Genomic DNA, 22632 nt, shown 5'->3' on the forward strand with positions numbered 1-22632 from the left:
TCTGAGTTAAGTGGTTTGTCTGTGGTGCTCTGTTGTGTGCGTTCCTGTTTCAACCCTTTGGCGATTAGTGAGATGGCCGACCAGAAGGAACAAAGAGTGTGCGTGAAATTTTGCTTTCTGTTAGGGAAAACTGCAGCCGAGACTGTTGGGATGCTTCGGCAAGCCTTTAATGATGATGCTTTGGGGAAATCACAGGTCTACGAGTGGTTTTCCCATTTCAAATCTGGCAACATGTCAACAGAAGATATGCCCACGCCCCGGGCATCCTTTGACAGGAAGAAATGACGAAAACATTGCCAAAATCAAACGTGCAATTGATGAAGATCGTCGAAAGACCATTGACCAACTTTCTGAGGAAACGAACATCTCATGGAGCATGGTCCAGCGAATTTTAACCGAAGGTTTGCACATGAGACGGGTGTCTGCAAAATTTGTTCCTCGCTTGCTCGGAGATGACCAAAGAGAAAACCGCGTGAATGTTTGCCGCGACTTGAAGAGTGAAGTGCAGTTTTCCCTAACAGAAAGCAAAATTTCAAGCACACTCTTTGTTTCTTCTGGTCAGCCATCTCACTAATCGCCAAAGGGTTGAAACAGGAACGCACACAACAGAGCACCACAGACAAACCACTTAACTCAGACTGACGCCAGCTCATTAACAGTCACGGGAGACCCCCAGCTAACACCACCTAGCAGCACAACTCGTAACTACAAAGCATGCATGCGCAACAGGTCGTTTCCGGTTATTTTTGTGTCCCCCCTCGTATATGGTCCAAATTTCAGCTGTTACTGGTTACTGTGGTCAAAGGCAGGTATGGGTCTCTCAAGAGGAGCACTGATGGCAATAAGTACTCTTTTTATTAAGTTGTAAACTATGCCCTCCTGCAAATAGGCTCTGCCAGCAAATCTGAACTCCCTACCTTCAAGAGACAGCCCTGGGTGAATTCCATGGTGAAAGACTGGAGCGTAGCAGATGGGAGGAAGATAAGGTGCGAATGTCTGGCACCCTAAAACAGGACTATTTGCCTAAGTGAGCAAACAATGACAAAAAAATCTGTGCTCCACCAGCAAGTTGGTGGGTTGTGCTTGAGGTTGACATCCTCATCCTGTAACAATGTTTAAAGCTAACAAGACAAATAGCCAGACACCTCACTGTATGACAACATAATTTTGAAAGGCGCTGAACATGTGGGAATGGACATATGTCTTGGAAGTGGCAAGGGCTCAAACTGGGCTGTAGAGCCATTGCTGGTGGTTACTTGCCATCTCTATTGAGGTTTCTTGCAAAACACCCCAAAATTACTCAGGTGATGACAGCCCAGGACCACCTCCAACTACATCCTTATGAGTAGATTCTAAAGGATTCTGATGATGACGAACAACACTCAGAATTACTGGGTTTTGGACTTTTTTCATCACCCAATATTCTAGAAACTAGAAAACACATTTTGGAAACTGGATCTGTTTCTGGCCTCAGGTGAGGGGGGGGGGGANTCTTTCTAAGGGCTCCAAATGAGTAATTGTCCTCCCTCCCCCAACTAAGGATGGAAAAGAATCCAGTTTCCAAAACGTGTTTTCTAGTTCACAGAATACTGAACAATGGAAAAAGCCCAAAAACCAAGTAATTTTGAGTATATCCTTACAGATGCAACATTTGTGATAATCTTACTTGTCACTGTAAAACCTCTGTAGCTGAAATGACATCATTTAATAAACTTAAAATACAAACAATACCTTTTCACTTCCAGCTGCTTGAATGTGTGTACTCGATTTGAATCGTGCTTCATTGTCTGAGTCACTTTCATCAGTTGACCAGGTATCTGCACTCTGGAGCTCTAGATAAGGCTCATCAAAATCTTCTCCGACTTCTATCACTGCAGAATCATCTAATGTTGTCAATACTGCTACTTCCTCCTTGTCTTTCTCTTCTAACATATGTTTGCTTACAGTCTGCTGAGTTGGGTCCTTCTCATGTTCCTCCTGCACTCGCATCTGTTGCTGAGGGTGTGGTTCCTTTAAGCGTATTCTTTTACCATCTGGCTTCACTGGTCCTGTTGATTCAAACTTTCGCTTTCTAGCTTCCATAAGTGCCAAATTGGAGCCACTAACTACACCATCATGTGATTTCGCAATGCTCTTTGGGCACTGTGCTGCATTTCCTTCCTCTGCTACATTTTGTAACTGTTCCTTTGATTTTCTGTTTGAATACTTTCTATCTTCCTTGCTCCTGTTCCTCTTCTGAACTCTATTTCTTTGTTCCTTCTGCTTATCTAACTGGGGTTTCAATGGCTTCTTCCCAGGTCCTGGAGGAGATGGAAGATTTCGCTGTCTACCACTACTTACTTCCTTGGAACTGTGAAGAACTGGAACAGTAGGGTTCCTGTAGTCTGCTACACGAAATCGTAATGGGGATTTGTAACGATGAATATTGTTTACTGTTCCTCGTTCTGGAGATGGACTAAGGCTAATACTCGACGACTGACTGTGACTCTTACAAAGTGGAGACCGGGAATGTACGGGACTGCAATCACGATGAATATTAGGGCCAGGGCATGTGCGTGGTGGCAACAGCGGAGAGCGTGATCTGGGTCGAATGTTATTCACTCTTGATTCTTGTAATGGTAAACGCAAGTCTCTTACAGGGGATCGCTGATTTCTGGGAGGTAGCCTGCTAAGGGGTGGTCTTCTATTTGGGGAATTCAACTGCCTCTTCTGTCTCCCATATGGAGATGGTGACCGCTGTTTGCCAGTGGGTGAAAATGAGTATCTCCGAGCAGCAGGAGAAGTCTTCTGGTTGAGAGGTTGTCTAGGTGGTGACCAAGGTGATAATTTTCGACCAGGTGGGGAATGTCTGGCTGGAAGCCTACTGAAAGGGGAATGAGAAACACGTCTTCGCAGAGAGGGTGATCGTGACATCCGTCGTTTGGGGGTGACAGGCGACCTATGATGCAATAGTCTGTTCCCTGCAGGTGATCTACTCCTAGACACAAATCTTTCAGGACTTCGAGATAATGAGCAAGAATAACGTCGTCTTGGTGGAGAAGGATTCCTTCGAGGTGGAGAATATCTTCGTGGTGGTGAGGGGTTTCTTCGCGATGGTGAAGGAGAGAGCCTTCTTCTTAGAGGTGAAACAGGCCTGCGAGGTGAGACTGAAATTCTCCTGTCTCTGGGTGATACAAAACGTTTTGGGGAAGGCGAGAAAGATGATTGCCTCAACTGTGGTGACAGGGATCTGCATGGCAAGGCCCACCGACTTGAGTCAGGTGATCTGCGTGGTGAAATACGATTTAATCGAGATGGAGACTGTCTTGGTGATATAAATCTTCGGGGTTGGGGAGAATAACTATGAGGTGAGAATCTAGAAGCATGGTTACTACTAGACTGATGCCACGGTGGAGATCTTGAGTATCTTTTTCTGGGAGATCTTGTTGACTTCAGTGGAGACCTTGACCTTGTTCTTTCCATATAAACTGGTGACCTGGACATTTGACTTCTGGGAGACCTTGGAATTCGGTTCCTCAATGGGGAGTAACTAAACCTGCTCCTTGGAGACTGAGATCCAGACCGCCAACTCTTGGGAAATGATTTACTGCAATTGTGGGGCGATCTTGATATTGACCTTGATCTCGATCTTGATCTTGCCATTTTCCTGAAAATGGGGGATAACTGCTTCTGTGGATGGGATAAACACATGCCACTAGACTTAGCATTCTTGTCTCCTTCACTGAAAATACTGTCTTTGTTGTGATTTGAACTACATGAAGAAGACACATCTGGCACATGAGCTGTTATATCCTTTGTATATTCTGAAGAACTGCTGTGTAAGAATTCTTTTGTCTTCTGGTTGCCAGAGTTTGACAAAACAGGTTCTGCTTCTGAGGTAGAAACACCTCCCTGACACTTCTGACTTTCTGAAGTATCAGAGATATTATGTTTTGATTTGGATGATGAAGTTTTCTTGTACTTCTGCAAGTCTGAACTTGATTTAATATTAGTATTTACAGGTACACTTGAGTCACTCTTGTTCATTGCCTGTTCCAGTTCATTCATCAGCTTTTCCAAACTGTCTTCTTCATCATCGGCAGCCATTATCAATACATCTGGGTCATTGTCCAACTCTGCGGCTGCTCCTGAGCCAATCGATACTTTATCACTGCCTTCATTTTCATCTTCACTTTCATCTGCTGAAGAATCTGAGTTTGTGTCGTCGTATCTGCTGAATTTGGTAGACACTGGAACAATTTTAACAATAAATTAACATTAGAATTAAGTTGATTCATAAATTACTTCAACCCTTTCATATTTACCACAAAACATATATCTGCAAGTTTTATACTACTACTACAGTCAATAATTTCGTGGACTGTGGTTTTTTCGCACCGTATAAGATACTCATATACACTTACACGTATCCACATCCTCCCTCAAAATTGTTGCTGTTGGCCACTATGCAAGTCTGCAAACATTGGTATAGCACTACTGATCAGGTCACCACAAATGCTCATCACATTGGTCTTGCATCAGGACATGTGGAATACCGTGCTAGGTAACATGAGACATATTCAGGTGATCAGACATAATTTTGTAGCAAGCACCATGGCTAATCCCTGCTGCTGCTGCAATTTCATCTACCATTTGAGAGCAGTTAGCATGCACCAACTTTGCAACTTTCGTATCTTGAGTTCCGTTCTGACCATTCTTGGCTGACTGGTATGCTCATCATCTTCCAGACTGTCATTCACCTGTGCAAAACGTTTGTGCCACTTAAATATGGCACTACGGTCCAAGGCTTCTTCACTGTACACTTGCTTGATCATCTGAAATGTTCTGCTAGTGGATTTGCCTAATTTTTGGCAGAACTTGACGTTTTCCCAGTGCTCAAACTGTGACATTCTAAACTTCCGCCGCTAACAGACTACCACCCTTCACATCAGTGACTTTCTTTCTGAAGACACTGCACACACACAACTGCTTCTTGCTGGGACGAGAGAAGAACGGACATGGCACCATCTTGTGGCTCCACGTATCCGCTGTAGTGCATAACAGTGCCACTGTGCGGCCAATTCACGAAATCATCGGCTCTTCTAAGTATATGTAATTGAATATGTGGTTAACTTAATTACTTACTTACTTATGGAGCTGAGCCCTTCTTGAGAAGCCAAATCTGCAGCTACTCAAGAATTCCCCAGCATTTTATGGAACCCTAAGGTTCATTACCGTGTTCACAAGAGCCCTCCACTGGCCCCTATCCTGAGCCAGATCAATCCAATCCATACCATCCCATCCTATCTCTCTAAGATCCATTTTAATATTGTCCACCCACCTACGCTTTGGTCTTCCCAGTGGTGTCTTTCCTTTTGGCTTTCCCACCAATATCCTATACGCATTCGTCTCCTCCATTCATGCTATATGCCCTGCCCACCTCATCCTCCTTGACTTGATCATTCTAATTATACCTGGAGAAGAGTACAAGTTATGAAGCTCCTCATTATGCAGTTTTCTCTAACCTCCTGTCACTTCATCTCTCTTCGGTCCAAACACCCTCAGTCTATGTTCCTCCCTTAATATCAGAGACCAAGTTTCACACCCATACAGAACCACTGGCAAAATTAGTTTTGTATATTCTAATTTTTATGTTTTTAACAGCAGATGAGAGTGGTTAACTGTCAACTAAAAATCATCCTCTGGTGTCAGGAAGCCCTGTAACTTCAACCAGTCAATTTACTAGGAATGTGCAAGAACAACCTTTTCAGATCAAGATGAGGCTGAGATGAAAATTTTGAAAAATCTTGAACATCAAAACAAATGATTATGCTACTTAAACAACCAAAACATTTCTTGAGATCTGAGGTTCTCATGGTTGTGAGCATCAAGATTATGGTCTTATGGGGTATGATGCCATGTCCTATGGTAAACAGATAACAACATTTCAGGTGAACTACTGTCTCCAATTTCCTTTATCCTGAGGATGGGGGGGCAACAACTTTCCCTCTAACAACGGTACCTGATTACCAGACTACATGGTGTCAATTACAGAAGACTCTAATGAAATTGCCTGCAACCTTTAGGTTCATGAAGAAAGCCGTCTTCTGGGATGTGGCGCCGTGTAGAAATTGCGTTAACTGACATTTCGGAGGAACGTATTGCCTCCATCTTCAGGGTAGAAGACAAGAAGAAACCCATGAGTGAAATAGCAGAGCAGGTGCAACAGACTGAATCCAGTCGAGCAAACACAGATGTATAAGAGAAGGAGAGGAGTGTGGCTACATAGGGAAATAGTAGAGAGGGGGAGGGGAAGGGTCTGGTGGCCCTCCCCTTCCTGGATATAGATATTTACAGGAGACCCGATGGTTCTCTGGGCCATAGAGTGTACCGCAAATCCACCCATACAAACCTCTACCTTAACGCTGTGTCCCACCACCACCCTTCCAACAAGCAAGCTGCGCTTTCCGCATTGGTGCACAGGGCTAGAGCTCTATGCGATCAAGACAATCTACATCAGGAGTTGGCACTCCTGGGCGATGTTTTCAGGCAGAACGAATACAACAACCGGCATATCCACAGAGTTCTCAACCGTTGGCCTGAAGATAAACCGGACTCAGTTGCCTTCCTGCTTTATGTCAGGACTATATTCAACCGTATTAGCATAGTGCTGTCCCGGCACATCATCAAATCAGTGGGCCTGCCTCCAAAGAAATTATCTAGTTTCCTCCGGCCAGTCAAAGATAGCCTAGGACTAAGGACACTGGGCGTATACAGTATCCCATGTGAGTGCGGCAAGGTCTATATTGGGTAGACAGGCCGTTCTGTGGACAAAAGGTTGAAGGAGCATCAGCAGCACATCCGTTTCGAACATCCAGACAAGTCAGCTATTGCTGAACATATCATCGATTTGGGACATCACATTCAGCTTCATAATACCTCCATCCTTGCTACCAAGACCCATTATATGGATCACATCATTAGGGAGGCCATTGAAATTGAACTCCATCCCAACAATATAAACAGAGAGGTAGGGTTTTGGCTCAGCAAGTCATGGAAGCCTCTCATCTGTTCCCTCAAGTAACCTCCGAAATACGGCAGACCCTATAGGCCACTCAGGTCCATTGCAGCCCCCGAGCTACAGGATTAATGCCCTCCATTTAACCTTCACTTCTCTCCCCCTAACACATACTCTATACCAGCTCTGGCCCACTACCTGCTGGCTATTCCACCAGACCCTTCCCCTCCCCATCTCTACTATTTCAATATGTAGCCACATTCCTTCTCTCCTTGTCTTATACAGCTGTGTTTACTCGACTGGATTCAGTCTGTTGCACCTGCTCTGTTGGTTCACTAGCGGATTTCTTCAGGTCTTCTACCCTGAAGATGGAGATGATACGGTCCTCCGAAACGCCGGTTAACACAATTTCTACATGGTACCACATCCCAGAAGATGGCTTTCTTCATAGTCACTGCTGTGAAAACCTCACAAGCTTTAGGTTCATGTTCACAACCAAACCTCGTTTCTTTAAAACCTATATTAATATTGTCTTCCCACTTATGCTTAGACCTCCTATGTGATCTCATCCCGAGTTTATCAACCAATGTGTGCACACACTTCTTAGTTCTTCGTACCACTACATGTCCTGTCAATCTCGTCTTTCTTGATTTAGCTACCTTAACAACATTATGTGATAGGTACAAGTTGATTTTCACTATCCTACTGATCAAAATCTGACATAATGTGTTTGTTTGTTTGCTGGTTTACTTAACGGCACTCTGAAGAAATCATTATATTGTGGCAAAGGATGGGATGGCTGATAAGTAGAAAGCAGAAAGGAAGTGGAACAAAAACAATGTGGCTAATTTTAATGTACTATCCTGGCATCTGCTTGGAAGGGCTGAAGAAAGCCACAAGAAACTGACCTCTGGGTCTACATCTGAAACTTGGACCGCTCAAATATGAAGCAGGATACCATGAATTCCTGCTATGTAAGTGAAAGTGCCACTACAGAAGTCATACCACATACCAGAAAGCATAATTCTAAATTACGTGGGGCAGTCCAAAAGTTTCCGAAATTTGAATTTTGTGCGCGAATTACATCGAAATACCACTAAGTGTCTCCTCACACATCCTTCCTGAATCAGTGTGGCAAGCGGCGTCGAGTTGAGTGGTTGGGTTTATTGTTGGTGAACGTATTTCCATTGTTGTGTTTCCGTGAGTTTGCGGTTTTGCGATGGCTGACCTGAGAGAGCAGCGTGTCTGTATAAAGTTTTGTTTCAAACTTGGGAAAACCGCTGCAGAAACGCACCAAATGTTGAAGCAAGCTTTTGGTAAATACAGTTTAGGGCAGACACAAACTTACAACTGTTATAAGTGTTTTAAAAATGGCTGAACATTGACTGATGATGACGATTGTTCGGGATGGCCGTCAACAGGCAAAACACCAGAAAATGTCGCGAAAGTTAGGGATCTGATTCTGCAACATCGTAGACTGACCATCCAAGACCTCTGTAACACCTTGGGACTAAGTTATGGTACATGTCAACGAATTTTGTCAGAGGAACTGAACATGAGGAGGATTGCGGCGAAGTTTGTGCCACGACTGCTGCAAAATGAACAGAAGCAGCATCGCTTGGAAGTCTGCAGGGAACTTCAGCAACAGCTTCAAGACGATCCAAACTTTCTTTCGAAGGTTGTCACTGGTGACGAAAGTTGGGTTTATGGCTACGACCCTGAAAGCAAGTGGCAATTGTCACAATGGAAGAGCCCTTCTTCACCTCGGCCAAAAAAAGCTCGACAAGTCAAGAGCAACATTAAGTCCATGTTGATCTGTTTTTTTGATATTGAGGGGATTGTTCATAAGGAGTTCGTCCCTCCTGGTCAGACAGTCAATAAAGAGTTCTATCGCGATATTCTAAGGTGTTTGAGGGAGAACATGAGGAGAAAACGTCCAGAGAAGTGGCGCACGAACGAATGGGTACTCCACCATGACAACACATGACCGCATACGGCTTACATTGTGCAGGAATTTTTGGCTAAAAACAAGATGGCAGTTGTTCCCCACCCACCGTACTCGCCAGACTTAGCTCCATGCAACTTCTTTCTCTTCCCCAAGATGAAAATCAAGTTGAAGGGGCGAAGATTTGATACAGTTGAGGAAATTCAAGCGGAAACGCAGACGGTACTAAACACCCTAACAAAGAAAGACTTCCAGGACGCAGAAACGTGAAAGTGGCACAAACGCTGGGATTGGTGTATGCACTCCCAAGGGGACTACTTTGAAGGTGATGGTGCAGAATAAGATCTAAGTAAGAGTAATAGTTTTTATTAATATATTTCGGGAACTTTTGGATTGCACCATATACTTTAACAACATGCATTCTAAGTTCAAAGTCACCATATCTTTCATACAGACCAAATTCAAGTATTCACTCTATTACAAAAATAATACATTTTTTTTGCACACAAAAACAGGTCTTAAAATACCAACCTGCTGGTCCAGCTAATTTATTCTCCTGGTCATTTGCTGGTTTACAGTACCGATGTTGTGGCAACCCTAGCTTAGGGCCGGTGCTGGTATCCACAATTTCAGTTCTCCCTTTTCCTACAGCATGACTGATGGAATTACCATTTCCTGGAGAAGGTTCGTTACTCACAGGGACAATTGCAATCAGATTTGAGTTGAATCGGTGTCTCCGGAAAATTGGCTAGAACAAGAGAACACATCGATTATGTACATACTGTCACGTGAATGAATGTGACTACAGATAGGGTTTGGACTGATAACCGGATTTACTGAAAACTTATAGAACATTTGGCTCTCACTTTCATCCAATTACTAGACAGCTAAGAGTATGCCTTTTTCTGATAGGGATAACACTGAGACAAAAATAAAAACTTCAAGAATCAAAATATGAATTTTCTCCACAAGACAAATACTTTCCTTGTAATCACAAAACATAACACCAGTCACATTTTACGAGGGTCGTACTGAAAGTCATTAGCAACAATTTTTTGTAAAGTAACATGCTTTATTATTGACAAACCAAATACACCACCTCAATCTACATACCTTTCTTCATTTTTCCACATAATCACCACTTCTTTGTACACATTTCTCCCAGCATTCTGGGAGTTTGAAAATTCCCCTTCTGTAAAATTCTGTTCCAGCCATCCGAAGATACTGACGCACTGCTTTCTGAATTGCCTCCCTTGTCTCAAAATGTTGTCCACGCAGCTGATCCTTCACAAATCCGAAAAGATGGTAGTCAGATGGTCAGGGCTATAGGAGGGGTGTGGAAGAATCTCCCACCCCATCTTTGCAATTGCTTCCAATGTGAGGCGAGCGGCGTGGGGGCGATTGTTGTCATGCAGGATGATGATGTTTCATCCTGGACGTTTATCGCGCAATGCACGACAGAGCTTGTGCAGCATCTGGAGATAACGAGCAGCATTGATGGTTTGCCCAGGGTCCAGGAATTCAGCCAGAATAAACCCCTCTGCATCCCAGAAGACTGTGCCCATCACCTTCACAGCTGATGGCACTGTCTTTGCCTTCTTTTTTGATGGAGAATGCAAATGGTGCCATTCCATACTCTGCCATTTCGTTTCAGGCTCGAAATGGTGAAACCAGCTTTCGTCACCTGTCACAATACAGAGCAAAACATCATTGCCTTCGTGTCGATATCTCTGCAGCAGTTCTGAGGTGATGGCTTTTCGCTGACCTTTGTGGTCTTCGGTCAATAACCGTGGGACCCAACGAGCACAAACTTTCCTATAGCCCAAGCTTTGAATCATCTCCTGTACTGCACTGCAACCTATTCCAAGTTTTCGGGCTACTGTGTCCATAGTCACACGCCTGTCATCTTCAATGATCTCATCCACTCTTTCCTTGTTGTGTTCAGTTGAGGCTGTTTGAGGATGACCGTCCCGAGGCTCATCTTCGATGCTGGTGTTCCCATCTTCAAAATGTTTCACCCATCTTCGAACACTGCTTGCACCCATGCACACACTTCCATAAGCACGCTAAAGTCTCTGGTGAATTTCTGCAGCAGGGATTTCCTCTTTCACAAGAAATCTGATGACAGCACACTGGCGAAACAACATGTTGTTGTCGGCCATTTTGTTAGGAGTGATACTGGTCACGTGATGCAAGCTATTGACGTCACAAGACCCTCAAGGTTAACACAACAGGTGGTTGCACCTACCACCGTACTCTCTTTCATCTGCTGTTCCCAGGTTGCATGCAAAATAAAAATTGCTCATGACTTTCGGTATGACCTATGTATAACATATCAAAGTATACCAAAACCTCCTTTGAAATCACATTACCAATTCAATGAAAATCTTTCATAAATTGCCATATTTCAGATATTCAGTCTATTTCACCAACACAGAATGTGGGAGAGAGCACATTTGGTCAACATGTTGTTGCCAACCATTACAAGCGTGATGAATTATGTACCCCGTATGTTACAGTGCAAAGGAAATCAGTTATCTGTAAATTCTCAGTGTCTGAGACTGAAAATCAACATTTAAATCAGGATCAAGATTTTTCCTGCTCTGATCTCAAAATTCAAGGCTCATACTTTCCTATTAGGTACTCCATCTAGGCAACTCTCTTTACACTGCCACTGGAATAAATTTGCTTCAAAATTTAATTATAATTTTCTACATTTTGTACTGATTTGTCTTGCTACCAGTGGAAATGCTTGTTGCAAATATTTTGTCATGTGTCAGTAATTATACATGGGATTTGGATTGGTAATTGGATTTATAAACTGCAACAAGTAATAATACTGGCTAATTCATGCACCAGACTTCTCACTACAGCACACACTAAGTCTTCTCAGTTGGTCTCAATTAGCAGCTGTTAGGTTATGGCTCTAACAGTGTAGATTTCTTAGCTTCAGAGTTCACACCTTTAACAGCTGTGACTGCCTCAGAGCTGATTACTCCAACTGTCAAATCTCAACTCATGAATGACTTAACCTTTCTGAGTCTGAGTCTTATGTCACAACTGACAGTCAGTTGGCCAGTGTGTCTTGGACTAAAGCATCCATCTGGGGTTTATGACCACATTTTTATTACCATCAGACAGTTTCAGGGTTGTTCACATGGGGCGCTCTCTCTGACGAGAAGATGGCTCTTTTGTTTACAACTGCTGCTGGCCTTTGCCAGTGCAGTCATTCTCTGCTCTGAGCCCCCATGGGACTCGCGATCATATTTTACTGGGTCAGATTTGAGACTTCCTTTTTCGCCACCTCCTACAACTCACAGGTCTACAGTGGATGTATTTGACCCCGTCTCTACACAGGAAACTTAACCCTTCTTATCCATCTTTGCTATATACAGCCTCAAGCTGGACTGCATAGAAAACACTATCTACAGCAATTCTTCTATTGTTGCATGTTATTCATTGTCATGCAATGGCTCACTTGTCTGACGACATAATAGTGCACTTACTGTGCCGCTGCCTTGCAGCAGATCACGTCTCTTCCTAAGGTAGTGGGTCATGTCACAAACACAGTATGAAGCTGGGCTCCAGGAATACAATCTAATAGCCAGCTGACACAATCTCTTTCCTCATCATCTATCAGCATGTTTCAGACATTTAATACTTGTCTCCATTAACTCACCCATCAATATTAAGCAACTACGTATATTTCTGCAGTCTTAACACAAGATCTGCTAAATACACATTGATTTTGCTTTAAAGGATTATACTGTTCTATAAATGTTGTGGAAGGGGATGCATACCATAGCCAGATCTTACTTGTAAGCTAGGTCCTTTATAAAATCATTTTCTTTCAATAGCTACTTACTTTTCTTCCTGGTTGGGTGCACGTTATACCACCACTAAATCCCCTCCCAAGACCAGGAACAGCACTGTGTTGTGGTTGGTGCAATTTGCTGCTGAGACTGCTTGAACTATCTGCTACTTGCTTATTACTTCTTAGAGTCTGTAAGGCTGCCAGACGAAGAGCCTCTAAGTCATCTTCATCATCATCAGGTTTCTGAAATTACAAAGCCAATTATCAATGGAAACCACAAAAAATTCCAGGAAACTGTTTTGTAGATCAAAAATGCTCCTGTGCTATTTGTAACATAATCCACATCTTACATATAATAATACTGGACATTCACATTGGAACTGGCTGGTGGATAACCTTTTGTATTTTCCTCTCTAATTTATCACACAGAAAAATGTTAAATGTATAACAATGTCAAAAAAAGGGAAAAAAACTTGGCTTCATCCATCTATAATCAGAAAATATAAAACTACAAAAGCAAACACAGTCCTCTCAATTTTCCAGGAAGGCTACAAAAATTAATAATGTTGTATTTTAGCATCCTGTTGCACTGATCTTCGTCCATGATATGTAAGCAATGTCCGTCTTTTAGTGCACTCAATTTTACTTGTCACTTCTCAACATGTTTCGGCACTACAGTGCCATCATCAGGTGCTCCATTTACATCAATCTATTTCATTGCTTGCCATTACGTCATTGTAAAATTTAAAAAGTATTTAAAAATGTTCGTCAATTATAATAAATATATATACTGAAAACTTGTTAAGATTATTTATCTTATCTGTCCCAATTCTAACACCACGCATAGTTTCACCACTATGGGAGTCGTACCCGCAACCAAACAGGGAACACGCAACATGAGACACAATATACCCTGAGAATAAGAGGAATGACTCCCATAGTGGTGAAACTATGCGTGGTGTTAGAATTGGGACAGATAAGATAAATAATCTTAACAAGTTTTCAGTATATATATTTATTATAATTGACGAACATTTTTAAATACTTTTGAAATTTTACAATGACGTAATGGCAAGCAATGAAATAGATTGACGTAAATGGAGCACCTGATGATGGCACTGTAGTGCCAAAACATGTTGTGAAGTGACAAGTAAAATTGACTGCACTAAAAGACGGACATTGCTTACATATCATGTACAAAAATTAAGTTTAATTAAAGTCAAACTTCAGAAAAATCTAAAAATAGATGAAATAAGGAGGAGGAAAGAACAGACAACTGCAGGTAAAAAATCATAATGAACAAATAGTGTTATAGGTGCCTGCAAAGTAAAAAGTAGAAAGTAAAAGTAAAGCTATCCCTGTAACAGGCTGTGAAGGCTCAAAGATGGTGATAAGGTTGTCAGCCTTATGCACCGGTCATGCTTTATTCCCCAGGAAAATTATTTAATTAATTCCTGGTACTCATTTCTGTTAGAGGCTGAAAGTACGAGGGGAAGTCAATAATTATCTGCAATGCAGCTGTATTTGTGTTTCTGTTGGCAGCACTGTCATTTTGCACAGCATCGCCAAGTGTGGTTTCCTTGTCATTATTTCTGCGCAGGTTTGATGTTGCTAGGTCAGTTCCATCGTCGCTGCCTTGCCGTTAATCATGGCTACTCCGCTTTCTGTTTGCACCAAAGAAGAGCAACGTTCAGTGATGCGGTTTTTGTGGTCGGAAGGTGTATCAGAGGCCACAATCCATCCAAGACTTTCAGCACAATACGGGAACAGTGTTTTGCTGCAACGGTCCCAAAACAACTGACAGTGTTGCACAAACAAACGCGCTTGGGCATTTGCCAACAACATTTGGATTGCTATGGTAACGAATGTGACGTCTGCTTAGACACAATCATCACTGGTAACGAAACATGGATCCATCATTGCGAGCCGGAGAGTAAACGGCAGAGTATGGAATGGAAACATCCACAATCGCCCAGCAAGAAAAAGTTCAAAAGCCAACCATCCGCAGGAATACTGATGCTTACTGTTTTTTGGGACTCACAAGGCCCAGTACTGGAACATTATCAGGAGAGGGGCACAATAATAAACAGTGCTCGTTACAGTGAGATGCTTACTGACAGGCTAAAGTCTGCAATTCGAAGCAAACGCCGAGGACTACTGTCGAAAGGTGTTGTGTTGTTGCACGACAATGCTCGTCCACATACTGCTGCCCACACTGCTGAAACCATCCGGCAACTCAAGTTTGATGTAATGGCTCATCCTCCGTATAGTCCTGATCTCGCCCCTTCTGACTACCACTTGTTTGGTCCACTCAAAGAGGGACTAAGGGGCCGTTGATTCACCTTGGACCAAGAAGTGAAGGAAGCGGTGCGGGCGTGGCTTGCTGCTCAGCCGAAAACCTTCTTTTCTGAAGGCATCAGGAAGCTCGTGATACGATGGACCAAGTGCATTGAAAGCAAGGGGACTATGTTGAAAAACGACGTTAATGTAAGTTTTCTATTTGTATTGAAATAAAATTTATAGCTACATTGCGGATAATTATTGACTTACCTATGTATGTTACATTTCTGATTAGTTTCTGAAGCAAAACAGCGGCCCCTTATGAACTGCAGTGTTTATTCCAGTAACTCCACATCAATATATTTAACTTCAAAAACACAATTTTTATCACATACTCAAATCTTATTAACCACATCGTCTCCGAATTACATTAATATGAATCATATAAATCATTATACAGAAAGTGATGACGGTATTAGCCACTTTCTACTTCTACCTTCCTACCAAAAACCAATTTAACATCTAAAGACTGAAGCGGAGTAAATCATCTAATCAGCAAAAACATGTTTACATTAAAAGAAAACAAAAACAGGAGAACCGTCAGAATCATGGTAGGTGTCAAATCCAGAAATTCAAGTAGGGGTCTATTCAAGAGATCAGGTATCTCACAGCTTCTGTGCAAATACACATTTTCATTAAGGAGCTCCACTGTTAATAACGAAGTACATTTTCAGACTAGCTCAGTTGTACACTGTTATCACAAGAAACAAGTACCATCTTCATGTACCAACTGCCAAACTCGTTTTGAGAAAAGTGCATACTATGATGGCAACAAATTTTCAACAATCTACCATCTAGCCTTGAAATTCTTGTAAATGAAAAGGCACAATTTAAATAAGCACTCCGTTGATGAATTCCTATTATCTAAAAATGACTCATAATGTTTTTTTAAGTATTCTATAAATAGCATTACTGTACAGTATTGATGTATGTGTGTGGATCAATTTGAAGCACTTGATTACCTTATAATTTTTGTTTTTCTATCCCTACACAAGAACTACCAAATCGCATTCACATTATTGTGTATAATTAGTTTATTGGTCTTAATGGTATGGCAGTGTGCTACATGTTTTGGCTTCTAAAGCCATCATCAGGTAATATACTCTAACAACTGTTCTCAAACTATTGAACTGTGTTTTATATGAATTCATATATTACAATATGGGCACGCAGTAGCATAGTTGGTCGAGGCACTAAACCCACCCCCTCCAAATAATAATAATAATAATAATAATAATAATAATAATAATAATAATGCTACAAGCCGGGAGGTCGCAGGTTTGAATCCCAATGAGGCGGATTTTTTCAATTTACCTAATCCTTCCAGACGCAATATGGCCCTGGCGTCGACTCAGCCTCTAATAGAAATGAGTACCAGGAATATTCTCGGGGGTAAAGGGCGGCCGGTGTGTAAGGCTGACAACCTTACTGCCATCTATGAGCCGATTATCTAGAAAATGTGGGAACCTCAACATATCACAACCTTATTGGTCTCCACAGTCTGTAACAGGGATACCTTTACTTTTTACTTTATATTATAATATAACACATGTTACTAATGTATCTCATTTTACACATAGTTAATATATTCAGTATTTTGTTAGAATTAATACTATTCTTGTAAATATATAAAAACTGGAATAAAAGGTTTCAATTAAATGGGTGCCTAGAGATGTGAATAAAGGCATCTATAAGAAAATAAAACAATATAAAATATTAAACGTTAAGTCATACAATACACTCAGATAATGAATTAAAATGTTGCTCGTTATGTCATATTTAATTATCTCATATTGGTATCTCTCGTATTGGTGTTCATCATTGCAATTATGATGCTACAATATGTAGTTATCTATGAGTGCTGTTTTGATTGTGGTCTAGTTTTTTGTTCTTGTTTTGAGGCAGAAAAAATAATTAAATTATTAAGTTAACACAACAGGATGCACTACCTGAAGATTGATTACCTTATGTAAAGTGCGTATATTTTATGTGAAACGTTTAAAATTGCTTCAATTGTAGTGCATATTATATTACATGTTTTTATGATCTATTCCACATTCTAAGGTAATTCCTGACTAATGGGGATCCACGGAATATATGTATGTATTGTAACCATTTGCCTACATGTTTGGCGACATCTCCTCTCTTACCGTCCTTCATGCCCCTTTGTTGCTGGTTGCAGCTGCTCCTCTAGCCGTTCCCTCTCACCTGTTGTTACTTCGAGTTTACAGGTTGCTGCTGCGTCCTTCTTGTCCAGTTCTTCCCTTTTTGTTGGTGTTGTGGACATTTAATGTTTGTGGGATATGGGTTGCATGAATGCTGGGCGCCAGTAAGCTTACTATAAAGGCTTACTTTTCAGGAAAAAGGCGGGATGAACCAGAAACTACATGTGATAGGTACTGCATTCACACTAGAGCGATGAGATTCTGTATCAGGATGCATACAGGCTTCCCGTTGGTGGGAAAGATAAGAATGTTTATAGCTAAACATTACCACACACTGTTTAATGAGCACTTTTTGATGTTCAGGTAATAGTCCTTAATCCCTTAAACAAACTTGAAATCACTCAAACTTTTGCGACTGGATCCCTTGCTAGTTATTTGGCGACTACTTTTTAGCACAACACATAGAAGTGATTACACTTTCACTTAAACTTTTAAGCCAAATTAAGATTCGCGCTAATTTTCCGTCTAATTAATTTAGCTGAGATATTTAGAGATTTTCCAGTAACACTCTTAATATAATTTTGTTTTTAAAATTGACCATGATGTGTATTTTTGCCAACCGTCTTACAGTGCACACAATTTCACATTTCTCTTCACTTTTACAACGCACACAGTCAAAAGAGAAGGACACAACACAGAGCACAATATACACATAAATGTAGGAAGAGTGCTCCCATAGAGGAGGATTGGCGTGAAATTGTGTGCACTGTAAGACGGTTAGCAAAAACACACATCATGGACATGAATCAGTGCAACAGGATGCTAAAATATAACATTTTTAAATTTGACTTCTGAACCAAGCTGCCAGTGATGCAAATTTTTCAGCCATACACTTGGAAAGTTGTTCAGAGACTCGTTTTTAGCAGACTCACTCTTCTTTGAAGCAAGAAATCTTCACAGCTTCAACTCTGCCTCCAAGTTACTATCCTAATTTCGGCTGATTGGAACAATTCGAATTTAGGGAGTTAACCACAATTTTCACTGCTCCCATCACCTAGCTTTAGTTTGGGACTTTGGACCTTAAAGTCCTAACGTCGTTTTTGACTGCTGCTTGAAAAATTATACGAGTAGTGTGGGTTGCTGGCCTTCCCACTTTTGACTTACGGGGTTCAAAACCTGTCAAGTGTAACTTTACCAAAGGATCCCGCCCGTCAAATTTCGAACTGAATTTCCAGGAAAACTCTGCAGTGTGCTTCCTGCCTGGTCTTTGTAGCAGTGAAGCAGGCCCTATTCTTGAAACCAAGAATCGGGCTAAGTCACCTTTGAATGTTCCTCATTACATCCTATGCATAATTACTATAAAAAGAAATCCTGATTACAAATAAACCTGGTGGTGTCAATGGTACGGCTACAGTATGTCTGTGTCCACTAATAAGGGTGATGCAGTACAATACTTAAATGTATAACATACATAATGCTGAGTACAACATGAATGTATGACAGGCGGTGAATCTATCTTCAATAACTATAGCTACTACATTCACTCTTTCTTGAACAATAATCTGCCTGACCAGGCTTCAGTCTTGAAAATTGTATTATATTAAACTCACATTCATGACATATCAACCTCATACGTCTTTCTCAAATATTAACTGTAAAACAATAACGCAATTGCCTATGGGATGAATGGACCATGCTTTTTATTAATGTAAATTTGCGAATATTCCACTGCAAACATAATTAGCAGAAAACCGTCATTAGCAAGAGTTTACTGAAGGTCGCAGTGCGAGGGCCGGTTTTTATGGCCCATCCTTTACATACGTACAAACAGTCATTATGCTACGAAATGTTCAACCATCCTCTGCAAACAGTACTGTTTGTGAAAGATCTAATTATGCAAACTTGGTAAAATTATGGAGCTACAAACAAATCTGAATACTATCTTCACTGGTTGCAACCTTAAAGTTATGCTAGACCGACGGTTAGTCGGCCAGTCCGTCTTTGCGACAAGAACCCACTTGGGACTTAAGAGCAGATTTTTGTTTGTCAGACAGTAGCGGGTTTGTTGATGTGGGGCGCTCTCTCTGACGGTAAGACGTGCCTGACTTTTACAATACGAGTATATTTACATTTTACATGAAGTTTTAATGCATATCTTTCCCCTAAGTAGTAACGACTCTGGTTGCATCCTGTTGTGTTTTTCAGATATATATATATATATATATATATATATATAATGATTTTAACAACTGTCCTCACATAAACAGCAGTCAATTCCGTAATCTTCCAATCTGTCTACAAAATTCATGGGTATGCAATCACAGTACTCTGCACATAAGATAATGTGTGTTCAATCAAATAATTCTTATAAGACTAGAACTTTCTGTAATTGTTTATATATATCCTAAAAACAAACAGTATATTAACTACACCAACCTTACGTAACGCCATTTTCTTCTTCACTCCTCACAACGCTCACAACTGTGACGACTCATGGAATGCTGGGTAACCTACAATTTGTTGCGAGGGAGATTACTATGGAAACCATGGAAACGGTCAACATTTGTCTGAGCTATATAGCCTTCATGATCGTTCATTTCATGATGATCCGTGGTGTACAGCAGTCGGTTTACTGTTGTAGGTGAACGTTTCCAATTGCGTTCCGGTATAGCAACCTTGGCGTATTTTTTTTTATTGCAGAAAAAATATTGTAAATACAAAAAGGGCTTTGGTAATTCCCATCCGGCTTTGTAATTTAATTTATTTCGAATTCCGGATGATCCAATAAAACTGGTTACAAACCATAGGATATAGAACATGTCAAATATTAATTAAAATATGTCAAGATAAGCAGAATATAAAAGTACAATACAATCATAAGTATAGTTCAGGTATAAGTTGAGCTCAAATAAATAATTAGAACATGTCAAAATCATAAAGCAATAAAATAAATGATATAAAAACAATACAATAAAACTATTATACAGATAGACTCATATAATACAATATAGAGTAACATACTATTCATATAAAACCATTAGTTTACATCATTCATTAACACTATAACACTCCTCCAAGTCATAAAAACAATGGGCAATCGAGTATCTTCTTAAAGAAATCTTATATTGCTTGTGTATCCCAACAATCCCCTTTATTTCAAGAGGTAGATTATTAAATAACTTTATACCTGTAAAGTAAGCACCTTTCTGGTACAGCGTTAAGGTGGAAGTTGGGAGATATAAATTACTACTCTGCCTTGTCTGGAGATTATGTGCATCATTACTAGTGGTGAAAAGTTTTCTATTCTTTGAGACAAAGAGCAAAACTGAATAAATATATTGTGACTTCAATGGTAAAATACCAAGAGCTGCCTGAAAAGATTTCTACATGAATGCCTGTTATAATATCCTGTCATTAAAGGAACTGCCTTTTTTTTGTATCATAAAGAGTTTCTTGGTATTGGTTGCCTGTCCCCAAAATACAATTCCATATGATAGTATAGAATGAAACAGAGAATGATACACTGTATTTACGCATGTATAGGCCGCACATTTTTTGCCAAAAATTCAAGAGGAAAACTGGGGTGCTGCTTATATTCGAAATCATACTTCATTTAAAAAAAATTATATTCATAATTAGTAATACAGGGTGTTCTACTCCTGAAATAATATTCCAAGAAAATTATTTTTTCTGTAATTTCTGTCTGAAAATTGTGCTGCGGCCTATACATGCGTAAATATGGTATCTTCACCAATGATGAGCCTGACATATAAGGTCTGACAGATCCTATCATAAAGCAAACTGTAGTTAGTTTGTTAATAACTGAATAAATATGTATATTCCAAGAGTGGACGTTATCAACTTCCAAACCAAGAAATGTGAGATGAAAGACTTCCACTATATCACTAATATTACAAGAAGTGGAGGCCTTGGTAGGAACAGAGTTTTTGGATATAAATTGCATAGTGAAAGTTTTCAAAAGATTGACTGATAACAAATTTGATTTAAACCATTTATCTATGATTAAAAGACTTACATTAAGTTTAGTTTCCATAATGTTGGGGATATTATCAATGACTATGAGGCTGGTATCATCAGTGAACAAGATAGATAAAGTAGAATCAGCAGTAGCTTGGGGAGATCATTAATATACAATAAGAACAGCAGAGGACCCAATACAGAGCTCTGTGATACCCCTTGCTGTATTTTAGACCAATTAGAGGTGATATTAGAAGAAGTTATCCTATCTTTCAAGCTAACGCACTGGTATCTATCCTTAAGATATTGTGAATATAATTTCTTGGACACTCCAGTGATTCCATATATTTCCAGTTTGTGGAGAAGGATGTTGTGATTTACACAATCAAAAGCTTTTTCAACATCGCAAAATAGTCCCTTGGCTGTTAGTTTGTTATTTAGTGCAGTTAAATTTGCATTTATTAAAGTACGAGGGTAATTCCAAAAGTAAGGTCTCCTATGTTTGAAAATATAAAATAAACATTTATTTTCAATTTTGGATACATCAGTTGAATCTTGAACATGTACTCATTTCTCTACATAATCGCCATTTCGGTTGATTCATTTTTGTAGGTGCAGTGGCAGTTTTTGTATGCCCATGTCTTACCAGTTCACCTCCATGCTGTTCAGGAAACTTCGAACCTCAGCTTTCACCTCATCGTCATTGTTGAAGCGCTTTCCAGACAAATGTTCTTTCAACTTTGGAAAGAGATGGTAGTCACTGGGCGCCAAGCCCGGACTATAGGGTGGATGGGTGATGATGTTCCATCCAAACTGTTGCAGTTGATAGACGGTTTGTCGGGCAGCATGGGGGCAAGCGTTATCGTGGAGAATGCTTACGCCCTTGCTCAACATCCCTCTTCTCCGGTTCTGAATCGCCCGCCTGAGTTTTCTCAGTGTCTCACAATATCTCTCAGCGTTTATTGTGGTCCCAGTTTCCATAAAGTCAACCAACAATACCCCGTTTCGATCCCAAAACACAGTTGCCATGACTTTACCGGCAGACTGTGTTTGCTTGAATTTTCGAGGCTTAGGCGAAGAGGAATGCCGCCACTGACGTGATTGTTGTTTTGTCTCAGGTGTGAAGTGGTACGCCCAGGTTTTGTCGCCTGTGACAATTGAATTCAAGAAGTTGTCCTTTTCGTCAGCATAGCGGCGAAGAAATTCACGGGAAGAGTCAACTCTCTGCCGTTTGTAGTCTTCCGTGAGCATTCGCGGGACCCATCTTGCGCACACCTTCCGATAATTCAACTTCTCTGTCAAAACCCGATAAATGGTGGTTCGGGAAACCTCGGGAACCGAAATGCAGAGATCATCAAGTGTGATGCGCCTATCCTGACGCATGACTCACTCA

The 22632-nt window shown here is 40.7% G+C and overlaps 1 protein-coding gene across 2 annotated transcripts in view; it reads right to left on the reverse strand.

Annotated features, from left to right (window-relative positions):
• LOC111870594 (serine/arginine repetitive matrix protein 2) overlaps nucleotides 1-19752 on the reverse strand; it is a 60510-nt gene extending 40758 nt beyond the window's left edge. For both annotated transcript variants that reach the window (XM_023863003.2, XM_033753910.1), the window contains exons 1-4: nucleotides 19698-19752; nucleotides 12808-12999; nucleotides 9474-9690; nucleotides 1732-4229 (exon numbers count right to left, since the gene is read on the reverse strand). In XM_023863003.2, coding sequence (XP_023718771.1) covers nucleotides 1732-4229; nucleotides 9474-9690; nucleotides 12808-12999; nucleotides 19698-19712 — 2922 coding nt within the window. In that variant the 5' untranslated portion in view covers nucleotides 19713-19752. The remainder of the gene's footprint in view (nucleotides 1-1731; nucleotides 4230-9473; nucleotides 9691-12807; nucleotides 13000-19697) is intronic.
• Nucleotides 19753-22632: the final 2880 nt, after the last annotated feature.

Source organism: Cryptotermes secundus, unplaced genomic scaffold, assembly GCF_002891405.2.
Source record: "Cryptotermes secundus unplaced genomic scaffold, Csec_1.0 scaffold296, whole genome shotgun sequence".
Lineage (NCBI taxonomy): Eukaryota > Metazoa > Arthropoda > Insecta > Blattodea > Kalotermitidae > Cryptotermes > Cryptotermes secundus.